General features: G+C 41.0%; 1 protein-coding gene across 3 annotated transcripts in view; it reads right to left on the minus strand.

Moving 5' to 3' along the window:
- Positions 1 to 20,141, minus strand: part of GALNT10 (polypeptide N-acetylgalactosaminyltransferase 10) — a 271,077-nt gene that overhangs the window by 198,040 nt on the left and 52,896 nt on the right. For all 3 annotated transcript variants that reach the window (XR_012837697.1, XR_012837696.1, XM_075766318.1), the window contains exons 5-7: positions 6,061 to 6,246; positions 4,238 to 4,421; positions 3,226 to 3,343 (exon numbers count right to left, since the gene is read on the minus strand). Coding sequence is in view for 1 of the 3 variants with exons in the window: in XM_075766318.1 (XP_075622433.1) it covers positions 3,226 to 3,343; positions 4,238 to 4,421; positions 6,061 to 6,246 (488 nt within the window). In the remaining 2 variants the exon portion in view is untranslated. The remainder of the gene's footprint in view (positions 1 to 3,225; positions 3,344 to 4,237; positions 4,422 to 6,060; positions 6,247 to 20,141) is intronic.

Genomic DNA, 20,141 nt, shown 5'->3' on the forward strand with positions numbered 1-20,141 from the left:
GTTGAGAACGCAGGAGCATTCAGAAAATCAGAGCTATTAAGTTGTGTTTAGCAGAGGAAAGACATGTTGTCACTTTGAGTAAACTATTCAATTTTGAATACTTGAACTGAACTTTCAAGCATTGCAGAAAGATACAAAAGACTAGAAACACCTATAAAGGGCAGAGGTATGAAAGCGACTCCCAAAAAAGCAAAAAAAAGCCCTCAAGAAAGTCCACTGAACAGAGAAACTGGGGCCGTAGAGTCAGGGGCACAGAAAGGAAAGGTAACAAGTGCCGCACATAAATAGCTGTGTGTGCTTGTTCACCCTTTTTCCAAAATACAAGAATGTGCTCAAAGGTCAGCATCTGGTGATCCACTGAGATAGAGGAGAATGGCTCTTACACCACGCAGATCTGCAGAGCAGTCTGCCTGGAGCGTTCTGCAAGCCAGGTTCACTCAAAAATGAAGCTCATTTGAACAGGTGTAATGCCTGCACCTAAAATTCAAGACTGCAATCTTCCTGTTGCATCTGATGATGACCTGAAATAGGAAGACTCCTCATCTGTGCAAGTACTGGGTTAAAGGCACTGAGCTATTCTGGATATACAGAAGAGAAGGAAGAAGCATGTGTTTTCTGCTTGAATATGGAATGGATAGACTCCTTCATTTCTAATCTAGAAATTTTTGGTTTAAGGGATTGAGAAGACCCAGAAAACTGCAAACCAGCAGTTAGGGTTAGAAAGTTTGTTTCCAATTAAAAGTTCGCCTGAATTTTTTTGTACCCCAGTATGCCATGTGTTCTAGTGATGTTTGGTATACAGATGTCATCCAAGGAGCAAGGCTTCTATTAACAGAGTTTGATCCATCCTCTGGCTAAATTTTTTCTGAGGTGCTAAACACTGATGGCTTCTCTGTTGGCTTCTCTTCAGCCTGAGAGTTCCTTCTCAGAAGGAAGCAGAAACAGCTGATGACAGACATTCATATGATCTCAAAACAGAAAGGCAAGAGACTCCTAAACAAAGTTGTTTATTTCCAGTCTCTCAGCAACAGAGCCCTGGATTTTAAAATAAAGGCAAAAAACTGTAAAGCACAGTCCATACATGGCCAAAAAAGAACATGCTTAAGGAAAAAAAAAAAATCTGCTCCTGGTGAGGCTCGAGAAGGCCAGATCCGATGCAATGGATCAAAGACCAGCAGTACAAAAGAGTATGTGCACACACAACTCCCAGGCACAGAAATGGATTCTTTGTTAAAGCCGGGCTGTAAATTTGGCACACTTAGAATGTGAATTCCCATTAGATAATAAATAACATGAAAGCAGGTACCCCACATCTAAACCCAGAGCTTTAAATTATTTGACAGTGCCCCTTTAACTACAAAATCTCAGTCTGCTTCTAAAGGTAAAAACATAGCTCCAAGCTCGCCAGGAAATGTCATAGCTTCATAAATTCTATGAACAAACCTTCTATTCTTGCAATTCCAGCAGAATTATTAAATCTATCAGGCACAGATGAATGTATCAATTTATCTTAATTTCTGAAAATACACTGAGCCTCTTTCAGTTAAAACTTCATTTTTCTGTTGCACAATGAAAGAAAAAAGGGGGTCTTTGCAGAGATTAATTAAAGCAAATTTATCCCTCCATAAATTACCATCTCTGGACTGAAATAAAACACAGTGTGTTTCAGAGAGGATAAGCAAACAGATGAATGAAGCAGTCTTATTTCCTGCAGCTCAAGCAGTGTGACTGTCTGCTGTGGCACTGGAGACAAAGGGCTTGCCCAGCCACTGTCATCACTCTTGGAAACCAGCATTTTCAAAAAGGGCCAAGGAAAAGAGAATGAATACTGCCACCGCCCCTCCTGCAGAGAATGACATTGTTACACAATTTCATTACATGCAACACAAAGAATAAAGGGCTCTAACCATAATGACATCTCCAAAGAGGGTGCCCCCCACCCTGTCCTTCCTGCTACTGTTACAGAGGACAAGGGACCTGCGATGTGACTTCATTACTTAGGGTTTTTTGTAAGCAAACAATGGAAGAAAAGACATTGTTTTCAAGCCAATGTCTTTTCTTCCATTGTTTGCTGTACAGTAGTACATGATATGTACGTATGGTAATATGGCTTGCTGAACATAGTTTGATATGCCTTTGAATTGCGTAGCCACATCAAGAATTAGCAATCCATTTTGTGAGAGATCTGCCATGTTTGTTTGATGATCTGTTTGTTGGGAAGACAAATGAGGAATTTTAGCCGCCAAAGCTAAACTGTGACTACATTAGCACCACTACCATCTTCTAGCCTCATGCTGAGGCCAGCTAGCTTAGTTAAGTGGCATTCAGACACCTATAAGGTTATATATTCAACTAGCGACCCAAATAGAGTTTAACATAGAAATTTTCACTTGATTTGCTGCAGGCTATGGAAAGGATTCCCACCACTGAAGAGAAGAATAGCCACCTGCCTTCAGTGGTCTGGGACATGCCAGTGAGTTTCCCAGAATGGATTTCAGAGTGCCGTATTCCAAGATAACCAGGTACCAGCGGTCTTCGTGGGTCACAGTGACTCGTTACTGTTAGTGTGTGGTTCTGGTCAGCTGGATAACTCTTATTTTAAAGCCGTCAACTGAAGAGCTTGGTCGATCAGCAACAGCATTGTCCCTGAGCCAGGCAGATAATGATCTGAAGGCACTGCCAGCAACAGTGTTATTATTCCAATTGTTGAGGATTTCTTACAGGGTAATTAATAGTCTCAGTTCCTCGCAGCCAGGAGTCAGATGGATTGACTATAGCCAGTAAGTTACTCTCATCTCTGGGAACTCAAGTTCAGGACTGAGGTACTCAACTGGGCAAACACTGAGATCCTGCTGAATTTTCCTTCCCTCAAGAAGGAGAGTATTTAATCTTCTTGCCAGGGTGAGTACTAAGAAGCCTAACAGTCAGAGTGAGCTCCGTGCCAGCTGACTTACCCTTGCTGGGAAGAGCACATGCATCTGAAGCTGTGATCACAGAAGAGGGTACACCTCAGCTAATCCTGCTCCATAACTAACCCTCACAAATGACTGGTCACATCATCGCTGTTTCTTCTGTGTACTACCTTACAGCTCCCAGCTCTTTCACCTTTAGTCGCACGCAAAAAGCAAGGACAAGATAGATCATTCACATTCTGTGCCTCAGAACAATTCTTGCTTTAAAAAAAAAAAAAAAAAAAAAAAGTAATTTCCAGAGAACATAGCTCACCTTAAAGGATATTTCATACTGCTCTCCTCCCCATATCTCCAGACCTGCATCATACCCTCCCAGCTCCCAGAACCACTTTCTATCGACTGCAAACAGTCCTCCAGCCATTACAGGAGACCTTAAGAAAAAACCAGACTCCATATTACAAACACATTCAAAGATACAGATGTCTAGCTAAACATTTAAAAAATAAAGCAAGAGTTGATAAATATTCTTTTCACCACCCGGTGTTCCCGGTGCCTCTGCAGCCCTGTTGGAGAATCAAACAGTTGGTTTTGGATTATCTACTAATTTCCCACTTGCAAATGAGGAGGACCAGACTAGGCTCCCTTCAGAACCAGTCAATGCTTCTCCTCCAAACAGGCAAAGGAGTTCTCCATTAAGCAACAGGATATAACCTCTCCTGGAGGGACCCATACGCTGCACGTGTGGTGCTCTGTCTCAGTAATATAATCAAGTCATCCAGCATGACCTCAAAAGGTGTTTTGTTGGGGTTTTTTGGAACACTGCAGAAGTATAAAGGACAGCAGAACTGTCTCAATGTTGGCAAGCACAGCAACAGCAGAACATAACCTGATCACAGATTTACTTCTGTGCAATACACTGCAATCATCAAAATTGCTGTAATTATTCTGCTAGGTTTTTTTCCCCCCCGACCTGGGAATGACATATAAGTCGCCCTTGGTTTGTTGTTTTTGGCAGAGAATTAGGGATACTAAGTTATGTTTGAAAGATCTCAGTAATAAATGACCACATTTATAATAAATGTTACACATTACAGTTTTAAATGAAATGTCAACTTCTGCAGGAATTAAGGTGGCAAAAAACAGCAATGAAAAGGAGAGTGTTCACAGCTACTACACAATGCATTTCTTTTAAACCAACAAAGCAAACAGCTGCAAGTAGCTTAACACCAGCTTCTGACTTCTACTACACTGAGGTGTAAACCAATCCTGTAACAGGGCGTTATTTTGTTAGCCAGCTCTTAGCACACTGGATTTCAATAACTTACTCAAAGGGATCACTGGGATCAAGTTTCTGTAACTCAGGAGGAATAGGGATCCTCTTGTAATACATCTCCCAGTCAAATGCACCTCGCATTGCGTCTCCAGCCTGAGTCTCATATCCAAAGTGGTCATGATCAATAACATCAATCATAGGGCAAACGATAGTCTTGCGGTTTCGGGCAATGCGATCTGAAGATTGGAGAAACGTGTTAGAAAACCTGCACCGGTTGGTTCCGTTGACCATGAAATTGCAGAAAAGAGCATCAAAATATGAAGTGCGGAAAAGCAACGTAGCTTTCTTCCCGTTAGTGCTCTTTCGGGCAGATGCTCCAATATCTATCAACTTATCTGGTATTTCCACAGTAATTGAGATATTCATGCTAGAACTATCGAGATAAAACCACCAGACACTCAGGCTACAGTGACCACCACCCAGAAGCAGAATAGAAAGACACAGCCACACTACCACAGATACCTAAAAACCACCAAGCTAAAACCAGACAATCATGTATTTAGTGAACAGTCCTTATTTTAACGAGCGACCGGGATGTGAACCCTTTCTGCGCTGATTCAAAGCCAGGGCAATAACCCATTGTACCACCTAGGTCTAATTGCTATGCCAGAATCTGGCAGGAAGCAATTCAGACTAATGGCATAACTACTCTCAGCAGGCTTAAGAAATGCAAGTGTACCTCCTCCCCTCAACCTTTTCTTCCAATCATATAATACAAGACAGGATTAATTCCTGCATAAACATCTGGAACTTCTTAAATACTTTATTACTGAGATGGTCTCTTGTTGGAAGTTAACTTTCAGAGCAGAGGCGACAAACGATGTTTCAGCTTCCAATGCACACTGAACAGAAATCCTTTCTATGCTTTAAAATTAAAGCATACTCTACGTGTTCTCATTTAAATGGCATTTGAGCTAATTTTGTCGTCCCTCCCCGGGGCTCATGAAGCTGCAAATGTTTTACACTATTACCAGATACAAACTGTAGTGAAAGCAACAGCATTACCATCCAACAATCCTGCTGACAATTCTGACTGGTTTTTCTTAAACCTCCACTCGACTACTGTTGCCACAGTTTATTCAACAAAGTCACACCTCAGAGAGAGCTTTGACAGGTCACTGGCAATAGGGTTGTAAAGGAGCTTGGTACTGGCCAGAGGCATACAGGTACTAGAAACAGAAGGCAGTGTCCTTTCAATTAATCATCTTTGAAAAGAACTGACATTGTAAAACTGATGCCTTCTTAAAGATGAAGCATTGCCTTGGAAAGGACTGCACATGTTCTACAAATACATACCAGCAGCTGTCATTCACAGGAAGTATTTTCCACAGGCTTGCAGACTATGAAGTTAAATATAGCTATACAGGAGAAAAAAACCCCTAAAAGCTACTTAAAAACTGTATGTAAAGATCTTTTCTCTATCATAAAGCCATTCCTCCCTGCAAGCTGCTGAATGACCATGCGATAGTTTACTCATCTAGCAAGCTGTAAATTATTTAAGATTTCATTTAGTGAGGATACAGAAGAATATGATCTCTGCTCTTTAATTAAGCAAAGCATATGATAGGGTTATCGTACTGTGCAGGACTCTAAAACAGAAAAAAAAAATTCTTGTGTTAAAGGCTACAAGCTGCCAGCAATTCACCTGAGTCTTGTGGTTGGTTGTTTTTTATTTGTTTTCCCTTTTAAGACATTTCATCTTCCTTTAGTCCACTTACATCATGAGGTGAAAGCAGCAGGTGGAAGTAAAACAAATTCAGCACAAACATCTGTCGGCAGTTCAGTTTTCAGCCATGGACAGCAGCCCACACTTACCTAACAGAGGCGGCAGCCAGTTCACATTGGCCTCGCAATGGGAATCCAAGAAGGTGATGACATCCCCTATCGCCACAGAGGCCCCCAGCATTCGTGTTCTTATCAGTCCTTCTCTCTTTTTGGTTCGGAGGATTCTTACATTTGGGAACTGGGCCATATAATCTTCCAGGCGTTTCTTCAGGTGTTCTGTATGAAAACGAGAAATTTAAACACTGCAACAACTAATTTCTTAAAAACACAGTTCCTTCTTTACCGGAAGATGTCGTCTTTGGAAGTAGGTCCTGAACAGTTAACAAATGCAGTAACAGGAAAAAGGAAGTAATAATTTCATTTAAATCCAATGTTTAAACATAACTTCTTCACCAAGACCTATGAAGATTTTCCAAAACCTCAGGAGCAATAAAAAAAATAAGAGGAACTAGGAGAAGATGGAGGAGTGCAGGACAATAAACAAAACAGCAGAGGACGGTGAAAAGGAATAAAAAGCCACCTAGCAGATCTCTGGGAGAACTTTATCAGAGCAGACTGCAGGGATTCTTGGGCACTTTTTCAGAAAACTAGTGCAGCTTAGAAGAGAACCATGACAATTTACCTTCAGAAGTAAACTGCACACAGTGCATTTAAGTCGTGTTTGGTTTCTTCAAAACACAAAACATGACCAACCACTCATGCACGAATAAAAACCAGCAAAAGGCCCAGTCAGACATCCTCCCAAGCTGGCAAGGCAGGCATAGCCACTGTATTTGGATGGCTACATAAAATGCTTATGAGAGGAGATATTTGCATTTAAATATGGAAATATTTACGCTACTGAATATGGACTGGAGCCACATCTGAATTAGCACAGACACTTATGGTCACTATGATTAACAAGAATTCAAATTGGAAAGCTGCAGAAAAAGATTACTAAATGATAAAAACAACAGATAGCTTGTTTAGATGTGGAAATAAAAAGCTTGGTCTACATAAAGAGTGAGGGGCACACAGCTGTCTTTACATCAAAGAGTGAAGCACCAAAGAAAAACCTAAAAATAGGCAAAGAGCTAATGCTAGCCTAATCACAAACGGGTTGATCTTTAGGCATCTGAAGTTTTGACTTACTTGACAGCAAACCCTATTCACAGTGTGCCAGGGACTGTTCATTAATGCACCGTACTATCCACCACCATCAACAACCGATCAAGGAAACAAGCCCCGCTAGACAAAAGCTTGTTTGTCAAATCTAAGCAATTAACTAATCTTAAAATCTCACACAACAAAACTCAAAAAGAGGCAATCATTCAAATACAAATAACCTTGCAGGTTTATTTGCCTTGACTATAGGGAACACATCCACTCCATTCTGTACAGCAGAATCTTCCTTGGCTTCCAAAGCAGGCACGAAAGGTGGGGGCTGAAAAGGCAGACAGTGTGAAAGCGCCCCTGAACAGGGCACCAGGGAAGATGGGTATTGGAATAACTCTCTAGAAAGGGGAAAGGGGCAAATAAACTTAAGTAAGTTATGAGCTCTCCCCCATGGTGCTGACGCAGCAATTGTGCTTCAGGGCTTTAGGTACTGGAGAAAAAAAATAGGCAAAATCCCTATGACTAACACACGTTCTGCACCCTCTCTTTGAAGCAGCCATCACCTGCCTTCCTTCAAAGATCACCCAAATCAACTTTGCTTTTGAGGTATTCCCAGCAACCTCTTTGCCCTTTTCAAAGCTTTATTTAACATTCCCCAGGATTTTTTCCTCACAAATGCATTTTAGTTTTTTGCCTGACAAGTCTAATTGTCCCACAATATCTACATAGGTTTCCCTTAGTACTTCTCGCCGTCTAGCGTGCTTTTCCCCTCATCCTTTTCAAGTCTCTTCTGAATAGATCCTCTCAAGCAACCAGAAATTCTGTCCACTCAATTACAGATATTTCAAATAAGGGCCTTCCATAAAGACTAGATATATTATTAGTGCAGCTGCCTTCCTCATGAGGCAGCAGGTAGACTTAAAAAGTCAAGAGAAAAAAAGAAAAAAAAAAGCTACCACCACTGTTTAACATCACAGCTCATCCCTTGCCATTGTTAGTTTATAACAAAAGATTTGTTCATCAGAAGAGAGAACAATCAATCCTCACTTCAAGCATAAATCAGCTAAGCCCAAGCCAGGAGGTACACCTCAGGTAATCTACCCAAGACAAGACACACATGAGAGTGCCTGCCGGTGCTCATTGTAACAGAGGTAACCATCACACGGAAGCTCCGTGTCCGATTCCCCTAACAGTAGCCACAGATACTGTAGCACTTGCAAGACCAGACCCCACAATATTTACATTTTCTAAACCAGACCTATAAAGCACTGTAAAGTCTTAAAAAATCCAAATCTCCACAATGATGGAAAATACACATAGACTTTCTCCAACTCTTTATTTTGATAGAAACAAGCAAATGAGACTGTGAAAGATCTAAGAGGTTTGTCTTCCACCATTTTACATTTTGGCATCATTTACCTTTCTGAACTGTCCTGGTTTGTTGTGCAATTTCATCTGCAGCGATACCTGAAGGCAGCCTAACTGATCCTCTGGGGTATGAGCATGGCACAGCTGAGTCTGCTACCAAGAAACACTGGCGTGCTTTTGGATCTAGTCTCACACCAGCAAGTGAACAAAAAGTCACGGGATTTGGCCATATTTGTGGCCACGATGATGGCTGCTCTGCTACAGACTAACTGAAGGCAGGTTGATTTATATCTGTTAATGAACAAGCAGGTAAGAACTGAGAGATTTCCCCATTTTTATAGCGTAACAGGAGAAAAGAAGGCATAGAAGACACAGAGTTTTCTCAGGAGAGTACTCTGCAAAGAGACAACAGGACAGCTAATCCACTGGCTCCCCGTTCCATTCCCAAATGCTACGTTTAGTTCTTTAGCATTTCACTACATTTCCATAGGAAAAAAACACCAAAGCATTTCATGCCTGCGAGTAGCCTGTTCTACGCTGCATTGGTAAGAAATGTCTCACGCAATCTTCTTATGTCTGACGGCTGGAAGAAGCAAGGAAAAGCTACAGGGACTCCACCAGCACCCGTGTATTCTCACTGATGCAGGAGACACACGTACCAAATGCTACCCTTGGAGCCAGGAGGGATGATGATCAGATTTGACTGCTGCAGAAAAATCTATGCTTGATCATTGCATTTTATAAGGTTAAGATTTACGTATCATGAACTGCAAGTGAGAAGACTTTATTGTATCTACTTTCCCTTACTGAAGGGTCACAGACTTTCAAGCAACCTCACAAACAACGTACAAAATGCAATAAAACATACTTTTCAAAGACAAGGTTTTCTTATTTCCTTATCCCTGTGCTATTCCTGCCACCCAGCCTAGCCCCTATACGCACAAACAGAAAATAGTTATTTCATTCTATTACAAATATTGTCACAATTAAGTCAATTTTTGCTTTTAAAGAAAAATCTCAAAAAAACAAACAAGTGGCATTAACTGCTACAAAATTTTATGAGGTTTTAAAAAATATATTATGGAATCTTGTCACATTGAGTAATCTTTATTACAAGGGCAATTTTCTTTAATGAAAGTTGTTAGGGGATCTGGATGGATTCCAATGGCTGTGCCTACGCTGGGCAAAGCAACACAGCCCAAACATATAAATGAGAGTGAGATTACCTGCAGCTTAAAAACTAAGCTGGTAGCTTGCTAACAGACTTTGCAATAAACTTGATATACAGAGTATACATTAACAGTACCAGTCAAGAACTACTGCTTTCTTTATTTTGAGCTGTAAATAAAACTGTGTGAAGATAGCAGAGAAGCTTCAACAGCAGGCCTGCTAAACATAAGCCGTCCTAAAGCTTTCCAAAATAAGACTTCCTTTTTTTCCTAGGTCAAATTCCTGTGGCGGCCTTATTGCAATTCTTCCCTCTGGCCTCACCATCCAAGCAGAGGTTGCCATTAGTCTGGTGACCACTTGTAGCATGGCAAGGACTTTCCAAGACAGGAACTTCTTATGTCCAGTTGAGTTTTCAATTCCAGCCACCGCACGCCTGCCAATCAAACAGGCACCTAAGAAACTTCACAACTTCAAATCAAACATATGCAGAAGCTGGAGGAGGAACAGAAGAGCCCAAGGATTTTTTTTTTAACAGCTTAAAGAGGCAAATACATGAGAAACAAGGCAACTTAGAGATGGATCTACAGGAACAGAACAGCTTAAATAACACTGCAGTTGCAGGGTCCATGGGACTCCACTGTTCAAGTCAAAGCATACATTAACTCAATACATCCCCTCCCGGCAAACCCCACAGTCTGTCTCCACTCAGCAGTGTCTGTATCCTCCCCACCTCTTTCACATCCCATTGCCTCAGCCGTGTTTTCACAAAGGCTTGTGCAAAATCACCAGTAGGTTTATAGCCTATTTTGAATTGATTTGGCTCAGACCAAAGTAATTTTCCCACAGAAATCAGCGGAGGAGATCCAGCAATTCTCAAGTTTCTAACATCTTGCCTGCATGCTTTAAATTCAACAGCTATTCGCCTCAAGAGCTGCTCTGCAGTACAAAGCAACCTCATTCTCTTGAGCTTACTCAGCTCAGTGTTGCAGACAGCAGCAGCCCACTATAGTACCAGCTCACAGATGAAGACTGGCCTGTTTTGTGCCCTTTTCCTTTCCCCAAATCACACATCAAGATCTGAAGCATCCTCTTAGAGGTGATTGCATATCGGGTGGTTACCTTCCCCAGACACCTACAAAACCCACTGCTACATGCAACTAGCGTGTACCTCCCTTGCTAGTCAAACGTGCAAGGCTGCTTCCCAGTAGGTCAGTAGAGTTAAAGTAGTTGTATCAGGCTTGCTGAGTTCTTGAGAGTTTGTTTTGCTTAAGCAGGAGATGCTGCTTGAAAGCCATGGAGCTGATGACTCAGGTCATTCTCTACTGAGGCACAAAGATGGGTGCTGCTTTGAGGAAGTCATTGGGCTCTTTTTGAACAGACTCATGGTCTGGTGGCACTTTGGGACTCTCCAGAGCTCAGATAATTATGATGACCTCCACCTCTGACTGCAGTGAATCGTGGGTAGGTGCAACTGAGAGGTGCTCAACACATATTCGCTTTCTGTACTTTGGAGGATTCAGGTTGAATGTTTTGAATAATGTGTCCATTGCTCAGACGTTTGAGGTGCCAAGGTCATTTAATTGGTCCCAGGGTTGAAAAGACAGTAGAATTTTTGGTCTCATCCCACAAAACCTTTATTTTCACAGATGTTTGAACTCAAAGGAGCTGCAAGCAAATCCTTTACTTTCACTCTAGCTAACTGTCCTCTGCAGATGACAGTATCGTATCCTGCCTCCTGCCGGGGTGCTTTGCTTCAGTTTACACTCAGAAGGTTGAAGATATCACGAAGACAGGAGAGCCATTGCACTCTAGAAATTCAGGGAACTTTCCCCTCCTGCTGAAGGGCACATGGCACAAGAGGAGGACTGGAGGATCTGCAGAATTCCCTTCTAAGCACACAGGGCTGCTTTCCCTTCCTGCAGGTTATTTTGGCTACTTTCCAACCACCAAAACCAGAAGTACAACTGTTCATCTGGCAGTTGTTTACAGGTTACCCCAGCTTCCCGTCCTACCCTCCCACATGCAGACATGCTTGTTTAAGATTACAAATTAATCCATTCATCTTTACTTAGATACTCGGCCCTAATGTGCTGTTTAACAATTTAAGAATGGATTATACTTCTTCCTGAATCCATCACAATGTACAAGCCAGGCCTCCCTGAAATAGAAAGCTCTACATCACTGAAATTAACTTCTCTCTCTGTTTTGGTGCAGATGAGTAATCCTTTTAAATAGCAAAATGTGCTGTTATCCAAACAGGCAGCACTTACACTAGTTTTAATTTTCTTTCAATGTTTTCACCCTCTGATCACTGAAGCTGGTTGGGAGGATAATAAACTGATTTAATAAATTGTACTGTGAACACTAGTCCCGGTAACAGCAAACTGATTAAGCTGATCACAGCTTTCCAAGCTGAATCTTCTTACAAACAAAGAAGAAAATGCCTTGGGAAGGGAGAAAATTAATGTCGGTTGCTTCACTCATTACAGTTCTGTGGTAGACTCTTAACGAGGAGGGGGCCAAGTTTCCATTGCTCATCCTGCATCAGTGTCAGGTCTCAGCACTTCTTTAGAAACAAAAACTGGGGAGAGAAAAGGGTTTCTGTGCATGGGACAATACCTGAGAGTGTACCACTCCACTTGCTAATACAGCAGTCGTCACTGGTTAGATTGTAACAAAGATTAAAAGAGTGAGGTTTCTGGTAATCTTATTGACTATGTTCTCCTTCTAAATGTTTTAAACCCAAGCTTCCATTCTAGTACAATAAAGTGCACACAAATGGAAGTGTGAGGCCTAAGAAATAAGCTTGTCTGCAAGTTGCTGTGGCAAAGACCACTTGTGCGAGCCTGTGCGTGTGTGCTTAGATAAACTCAAGTGCATAAACTTCTGCTGCCTTGCCTCTACCAACAATTACTTCCCGAATCTGCAAAGGGAACTTTCTCATAGCTTCTTCCACCCTACAGAAGGCATCCAGACCCTGAGCAGTTATGGCTTCAGGAGATACAAGTATTGAACGCAGAGACAAAGGTGTAATCTTAAAATGAGAAAATTCACATTTACTGGCATTAGCATATAAATACACCTAGACCCTAGGGAAAGTTTAGTAGGCTGCATTTCCAAAGCAGGGAAATACACAGGGAATAATCATCTTAGGTACAGCATAACCTCTTAATCTTTCAGGAAAGTTTCATTTATAAAGGAAGTCTATTTCAACTGTTTCTTCCTGAGGGAATCCAGAAAAATCCATTTACTCATCCTTCCTTCATGCTGTAAGGTTTAAGCACCTTTTGTTCGAGGCAAGCAGTGAAGCCAACCTGTGGTGTATACATCAATTCTTAAGTCCTGCGTACTGACTCCCTGATCAACCCACAATATCAATTATTCCTCCTGTGCCATAACCCACCTTTCCCAGGGGGAACAGTCATTCTAGTTTACTCTTCTCCCTTCCCATTTCATTAAATATGTATCAGGATTAAAGCACCCACTTAGGTTTTTTCCTCTTCGGTTGACTACATTTGATCTGAAGAGGTGATTTGGGGACTCTCAGATTTCCTTGTTGATTGCTTTTAACATCAGAGGCTCTGCTTTGCTGACGTACAAACTAGCTGCAGTTTTTTGCCTGTGTAGTCGCTGAAACAGGAGTGAACTCCTTGCAGCACACTTAATATTCAGCTCAAGTTTGATGTAGCCATGGTGACTAGCAGGAAGGGCAGTACTGTCCCAAATACTGCCTTCAATCTGGGGAATCCGTGCCCTCATCTTAAGGCCAAATAAGTGTTTTTGATTATCCAGTTGTTTAACCAGGGGAATGTCTGCACTGCTGCTCAATGCTAACACTCTTCTACTAAATTGATAAACACTATATGGGCAAGAAAAAACACTGAAAAACATTAAGACAAGCCACCACACCAATGGCATCATCACTCCCAGCAGTCCGAGGGTAATACATGCACCACACAGTGGTTCAGGATCCTGTGAATTTATACTCCGCTTTCCATACTAGACTTAAAAATTGCAAGAGACCAGATTAGTCTTTAATGGCTTTTAATCTACATCATCGTCTGCCTTCTGAGCACTGGAGAGACAAGCAGGGGTGCAAAAGCATTTCAGAAGTTTGCTTACAGGACAGAACAAACCTAATTGAACAGGACTCCTCTGCAACCCGCAGGCTTCAGAACATAGCGGGTGCACACAGACTGAGCCAGAACAAGCTGCTGTGCTAGAGGGGTTAGCTGTGTCTGCTTCTGGTGAGCATGTTAGTATACATTCACTGTTGATAGTGATATACTGCATAGTATATCATGACACAAACCTAAAGCCTATGATGGACAGCAAGACAAAACTTGTCATCATTTGGAGAGATGCAGGCAGATGAAGAGTTTGAAAATTTCATGCTGAAACATTTTGGAACATATCAAAGCTGAGAGATTAAAGCCTTGAAAGTCACTGAGTTTTGCTGGGGAAAAAAAGGCAAAAAAATAAAAATACCAACCCATAACAAACCAATCCTCAGAGATTCAGCTTTGCCTTTATCAGCAGTATTCATGTTCAAAGAACTTCTTGGCCTGAATGTATTTGCTCTTTGCAAATCAACAAAAAAAGGATTCCAGAAAGAGCACAAGAATTAAGAGAAAACTCTGCTCCGGACTTTTGTCTCATTAGGTCCAAGATGTAATCCACCTGAAAGTTGCTTTATTTGGTAGGAACACATTCCTTTGGACTCCAAAGGCTTTGATCTCAGGTGTTTAAGTGTGAAAGAACAACTACGAAGCCTAAAATTAATAGCACAGACCTACAAAATTCTTGCTGGGGTTGCAGCCAAATGGAATATTGGAAAACTAACTGATAATCCTTCATTCCTACAATAATGCTCATACATTAACAACCATGAACGACAAAGCAAAAACATGTTTGTCTTGTAGTCTGTATGTCAGAGAACAGAAAATGAAGTATTTGGCAAATGAAAATATTACCAATACAGCTGCAGGAAAAATACAGATGCATTTGACTTGTATTAAAAAAAAAAACTCTGGCATGTTAGAAGTTTATTTTACAAACTCAGACTTCACTCTTCTTCTAGACGTCTTCACCATCAGTTCCCAATGCTCTTGTTTACTTTATTGGCAAGAAATGCAACTATCACAATAAGTGACAACTGCCAGAAAGGTCAATAAATCTATTAAATCCTGAAGCACAAACCCAAGACTGTTCACAGCTGTACTGACAGCAAAACTAAACCCTCTCACAGGCAATATTGTTCTCAACTGACACGTTCATTCTAGCTGGATGAGAGAGGGTAGTACCAATAGCTGAAGGTACTCCGCTTTTAAATCTTGAGCCTTGGCTTCCAATGTTCAGCATAGTAAACTGCTGTGTTCACTGGAGACATTAAAGCATACTTTGCTTGTGGGTAGTAGGCAACAGTGGTCCTCATGACATTTATGAATACATGCTATAGGAAGAGAATGGGTGGCATTTCTTTACTAGGAAAATATCACTGCAATTAAAACTATAGAGAAAAGGAATGTGGTTTAGATTATCCACTTTTATTTCTAAATTGCAGTAGCGTTACCTGCCAATTTTCTCCAAGTGAAGAAGTTTCCACCTTTATCAAAGTCCCTATGTAGGAACAGCTGCTTTGTCAATACCACCCAAAATGCATGCTTAAATAGCAGAAAATATGATTACCAATAACAGACATCATAAATGAGTACTGGCAGAGGGTGTCTGAATCACATTTCTAATTAACTTCTATACAGAAGCAGCTTGAAAGCATTAAAATGCTGATTTGCACTGCAGCTGGCAGATATCTAGATTTTTGACTCCTAGCAGACGAGGACATGTACTTCAAGGTGAGGAGAATAAAAAGCTGTTTTCCTGCAAAATTCCACTAATAGAAGCTACATGCATAGGGTTTCTTAGTAGCAAGCAATGCAGTTAGAGTTATTTAATGAGCTGTAATGGAAACCCTGCTCCTCAATTATTTTTTTAAGCTTTAGTTTGCCAGACATCCTTCACTACACAATAATTAGCCAAGAAAGAGGTCATAGTAAACCGGACCTTTTAAAACCACCTTATCTCCTTTCTAGAAGGATCTTTCAGCCATAGCAACTACCTTAAAGTAATAAATACAAGATGATGAAAAGTAAACTGGTTAGTTAATTTAGGCTGTCACAAAAAAAAGCTGAAGTAAACAACTACAATGGGCCCTCAGGTCCCTTGAAACACTAGAGAATATATTTTTAGACAATGGCTGGAGAGTATTAATGAACAATGCAGGTTTTAGATATCCCTTTTTGAAGGGTATACACAAGTACAGAAATGGTGTTGAAAGATGCATTAAAAATGAATACTCAAAAAAGGAAAACAAAATCGAATCCCATCACCATTTCACTATGGATCCAAAGCAAGCTCTGTCACTAACAGTTGTCTAAAGTATCCCACACCCACAAGACATTGTCAGAAATGGAGAACAACAACTGACTTCATAAACCAAAAATTGGACATCTGCATCAGGTTTTATTTTATTGCTTCACTCCATTTGGTGCTTACTACTGAACAGAGCGTTGGTGAGTTCACAAATTCACTCCTACACCAGTACAAATGCTCTGCTGTGCTATCTGTAAGTCACACCAGAGTTTGGGGAACAAACATCACATCTAGACTGTGGGTCACAACCACTTAAATAACTTTGAAGCCTATTTCACTTTGTAATATTTGTGTCACTACCAGAATCAGTGATAGTCACCAAAGCCAAGTCACATTCTACATGGAAAAATTACATTGGTATTGGCTTCTGTCAGAAGCATTTTGATAGTAAAAATCTTAGAACTTGACCATAGCCTGAGAACTGCTCAACTGTGACTTTACGCAGCTGGTAGTGTTAAATCAGCAAATGACCAGGCCCACAAAGTGAGCATCACCAAGAGCCTGATATCTGTTTCTCTAAATCTCAAAATGAGTATGTCTTATGACAGACAATTTCATCTAATGAAAGCGTATATTTGTTTTGTCAGACTTCCAAGTCTCTCCACCTAGAAGGATCAACCTTCTTCCACTTACACAAGTGAGATCTCGCTGACAGTTACTTCAAAGCCCTTATGAGAATCTAAACAGACCTGAGATGGTCTGCAATGGATTCTAACAAGTAAAAAACCCTACCTCTTTATTCTGTGACTTAATTTACAAAAATAATCCTTTTATCAGTTAAGACAACAGTTACCACAACTTCTACAAGAGACCTTGAAAGCAATATTTAATAAAAGGTTGTGGGAAAACTGTAGGTGCCTAAGAAAAGTGTAGCTTTTTCTTTTTTGTAAATATGTTAAGGTAAAAAGCTTTAAAAGAATCATATTCAAAATTCAGTAAGAAAGGCTTTCACCACTTTGTCCTAAGCACAGTCACTCCATATTCAGAGATGTACTAACCAGATGCACTTTAGTGCATTTAAGAGAAAAAACTTTTACAATGCATGTGCCTAGATGAAAAGATAATTCTTTAGCTGCATAAATCCTTTACTGTTCCATTTAAAGATCAAAAAGAATTCAAGTATTAAACTCTTCTATTTCAGATACTAAGAACATGATTTATTTCAATTAAGGCCTGACAGATGTGGTTAATAGAACAGAGTTGTATTTGCTACATACCTGATGCTGCACCAAATGACACATTAATCACTCCTTGCCTTCCCCTTCAGTACACTACTTAGTGACTTCTGCCCTTCAGACCAAATTATGCTGCATGCGGTTCAGCCAAGTAGCCTTACGCACATTTGTTTTTCCATTCAGATTATCCCATACATCTCCCTCCAGGATTACTTGTACTGCAATATAAAGACAGATTTAAAAAGTCACGAGGATTTATCTTTAAAGGGGAAAACGGGGATTTGGTTGCGGCTCCCTCTGACATTCAGTGAATGGATAGGCTCTGAGACTCCCCAGCCAGTAAACGTTCAAGGAAGCCACAGGATGGCGTGGAGACAGCACATGGGCACAAAGATGACCAGCCCTACATGAGGGGAGAGAGCAAACAAAGGGGAAAATGGTCAAGACCAAAGGCTGAGATGACACTGCTTGGGGAAAACACTCCTCGGACTCCTTTATTAAAAGGCCTAAAAGCCTCTTGCTGCCTTTCAAAGATGAGCAGTGGCCACGTGCCAGAGCCTGGGCTCAGTAACGTTTCGCGGTCTCCCAAACATCAAGGAGTAGCTTGAATTCTTAATGTACAAAGTCCTGCTGAAAACACACAACTAAGAAAACATTGAGTAAAAGTGGGGAAAGAATAAGAAAAATCTAAAAATGGCCGAACAAATTTTTTCAGGACTCCCAAATAGATATAATTTTCAGAAATTAAAATAAGGCTGGAGGAAACATGGTAGCCTTGGAAGAAAGACAAAGCTGAAATCCAGAATATCCCTAATGACCCCCGCCAAGGGAAAATGAGATCCCATATACCTTGCTTGTAACAAAATTTTCTCCTCAAAATCAAAAATAGCCAAGTATGCATGCCTCTGGGATAACCACATCCTAAAATATACTGTGTTTAAGCTAAAAGCCAGAAGGTTGACTTTGCAAATGTCACTGTCATATTGGGTTAAATATATTCAAGTACTTCAGCTGAAACTGTTACTGCCTCCCAGTCACAGGTGCAGATTTTGACTGGTTACTGCAAGAAGGATGTTAAGTCTTCGTGTACTGCCACCGTACAGGCACACAATGCTGTAAGGCAGACAGCCCAGCTGGGTTAACACTTCCAGAACAATTCTGATGTTTGGAGACTGCAGTATATTTTCAGCACTGCCACATTCAACTTTATTACTGTATCACAGTGCTTTGCCTATAACGCATACTTTATAGATGACTGACGCTGTGGTTCTTATTCTTCAACAAGGGACAACATTTGTTCTAAAACACTGTCATTTATACAAGAGTAGTCTTAAAATGAGTAAGAACAGGCTGTCAGTCAATATGCAAATAACAATGCTGAAACATGACTTTTATATGAAATTTAAGCACTTAGCCACAATCACTGATTCTGTCAAGCTAAGCCATAAAATAAGGTATACTCAAAATATTTCTAAACCACCTGTGTGGCGTGTACATTTTCCTCTCTGCACATAGTTAGGCCAAGTACACGGCAAGATGTTTCTTTTAAATGATATTCAGCAATTAAGTCACAGCCTTCTAGCACACAGTAAGTTTACAATGTCTTGAATAATTTAAAATTTTTGATTGCTGCAAAGGGTGAAAAGGTAAAAACCCTACCACGTTTTACAATAAAGGAAGGGCTGAAAAAAATATATGATGCCAGTTTGTTCCAGATAAACACACAAATGCAAAAAATTACTTTAAGTTTCAGAGGTATTAGTGTTCCCTAGATAGATGTATCTTTTGGTGACTTGACAAGGGAACTGAGGCATTGGGGCATACAGGATGCCTGTGCAGCCCACTTTATTAGGTCTACTCTTCTGATATGTTTGGAATCCCTCATGCTGAAGTTTTTCTTACCTATAAAAGGCATCTTGACTTTCAACACTGCCTCCCTATAACTCCTCATGGACAAATTGAGGAAATCTGGCCTAGATAAGCAGACAGCAAGGTAGACAGAAAACCAGCTGAGCTCTAAGGGTTGTGATCAGCAGTACAAAGCCAAGCTGGAGGCCTGGACTGTCACTAGCTGTGCACCCCAGGGGCCAACATCAGGGCTAACACCACTGCACATCTTTATTCAAGACCTGGATGACAGGACTGAGTGCACACACAGGTGGTTTGTGGATGATACAAGCCTGGGAGGCACGGCTGATGTGCCACTCAGAGGGACTCTGACAAGGGAAATGGGTCAACAGGAACCTCGTGAAGTTCAACAAAAGGAAATGCAAATTCCTGCACCCGGGGAGGAGTAACCTCGTGTGCCAATACTGACTGGGGACCCAGCAGCTGGAAAGGAGCTTTGCAGAAGAGGACCTGGGCGTCTTCAGGTACAAATTGAAGTACAGGAAATACTGCTTAAACATGAGAACTTTTTTTTTTTTTTTCCAAACTAAGTCACTGTAAGAGTGACTGAACAACAGAACAGGTTCCCCAGAGACATTATGGAGTCTCCATCCTTGGAGATTTTTCAAAACTTGAGTGAATAAAATCTTGAGAAAACTACTGTAGCTGAGCCGAGGGGCTGGGTTAAGTGATCTCCAGACATCCATTCCAACTTCGACTATTTGTGATTCTGTACGTGTTCCAGTCCAGCCCCACCTGAAAGAGATCTCTTCTCCAAACCAGACAGAAGAGAGGAGTTTGACTTCTGCCTTCCACCCAGCAGTAGTATATACTTGATGTTCCACTGCTGTACAGAGCTACCAAATATCTATCAGGTGAAAAGCAAAGAACATTTAGGCAAGCACCCTGCAAAGAGAAAATGTGCCATCCTCTGCCCTCTGCTCCTTCAGCTTAAGGCTGTTCGTTTATCTAGCAAGGGACAGAGAA

The sequence above is a fragment of the Balearica regulorum genome, chromosome 14, assembly GCF_011004875.1.
Source record: "Balearica regulorum gibbericeps isolate bBalReg1 chromosome 14, bBalReg1.pri, whole genome shotgun sequence".
In the NCBI taxonomy this organism is placed as follows: Eukaryota; Metazoa; Chordata; class Aves; order Gruiformes; family Gruidae; genus Balearica; species Balearica regulorum.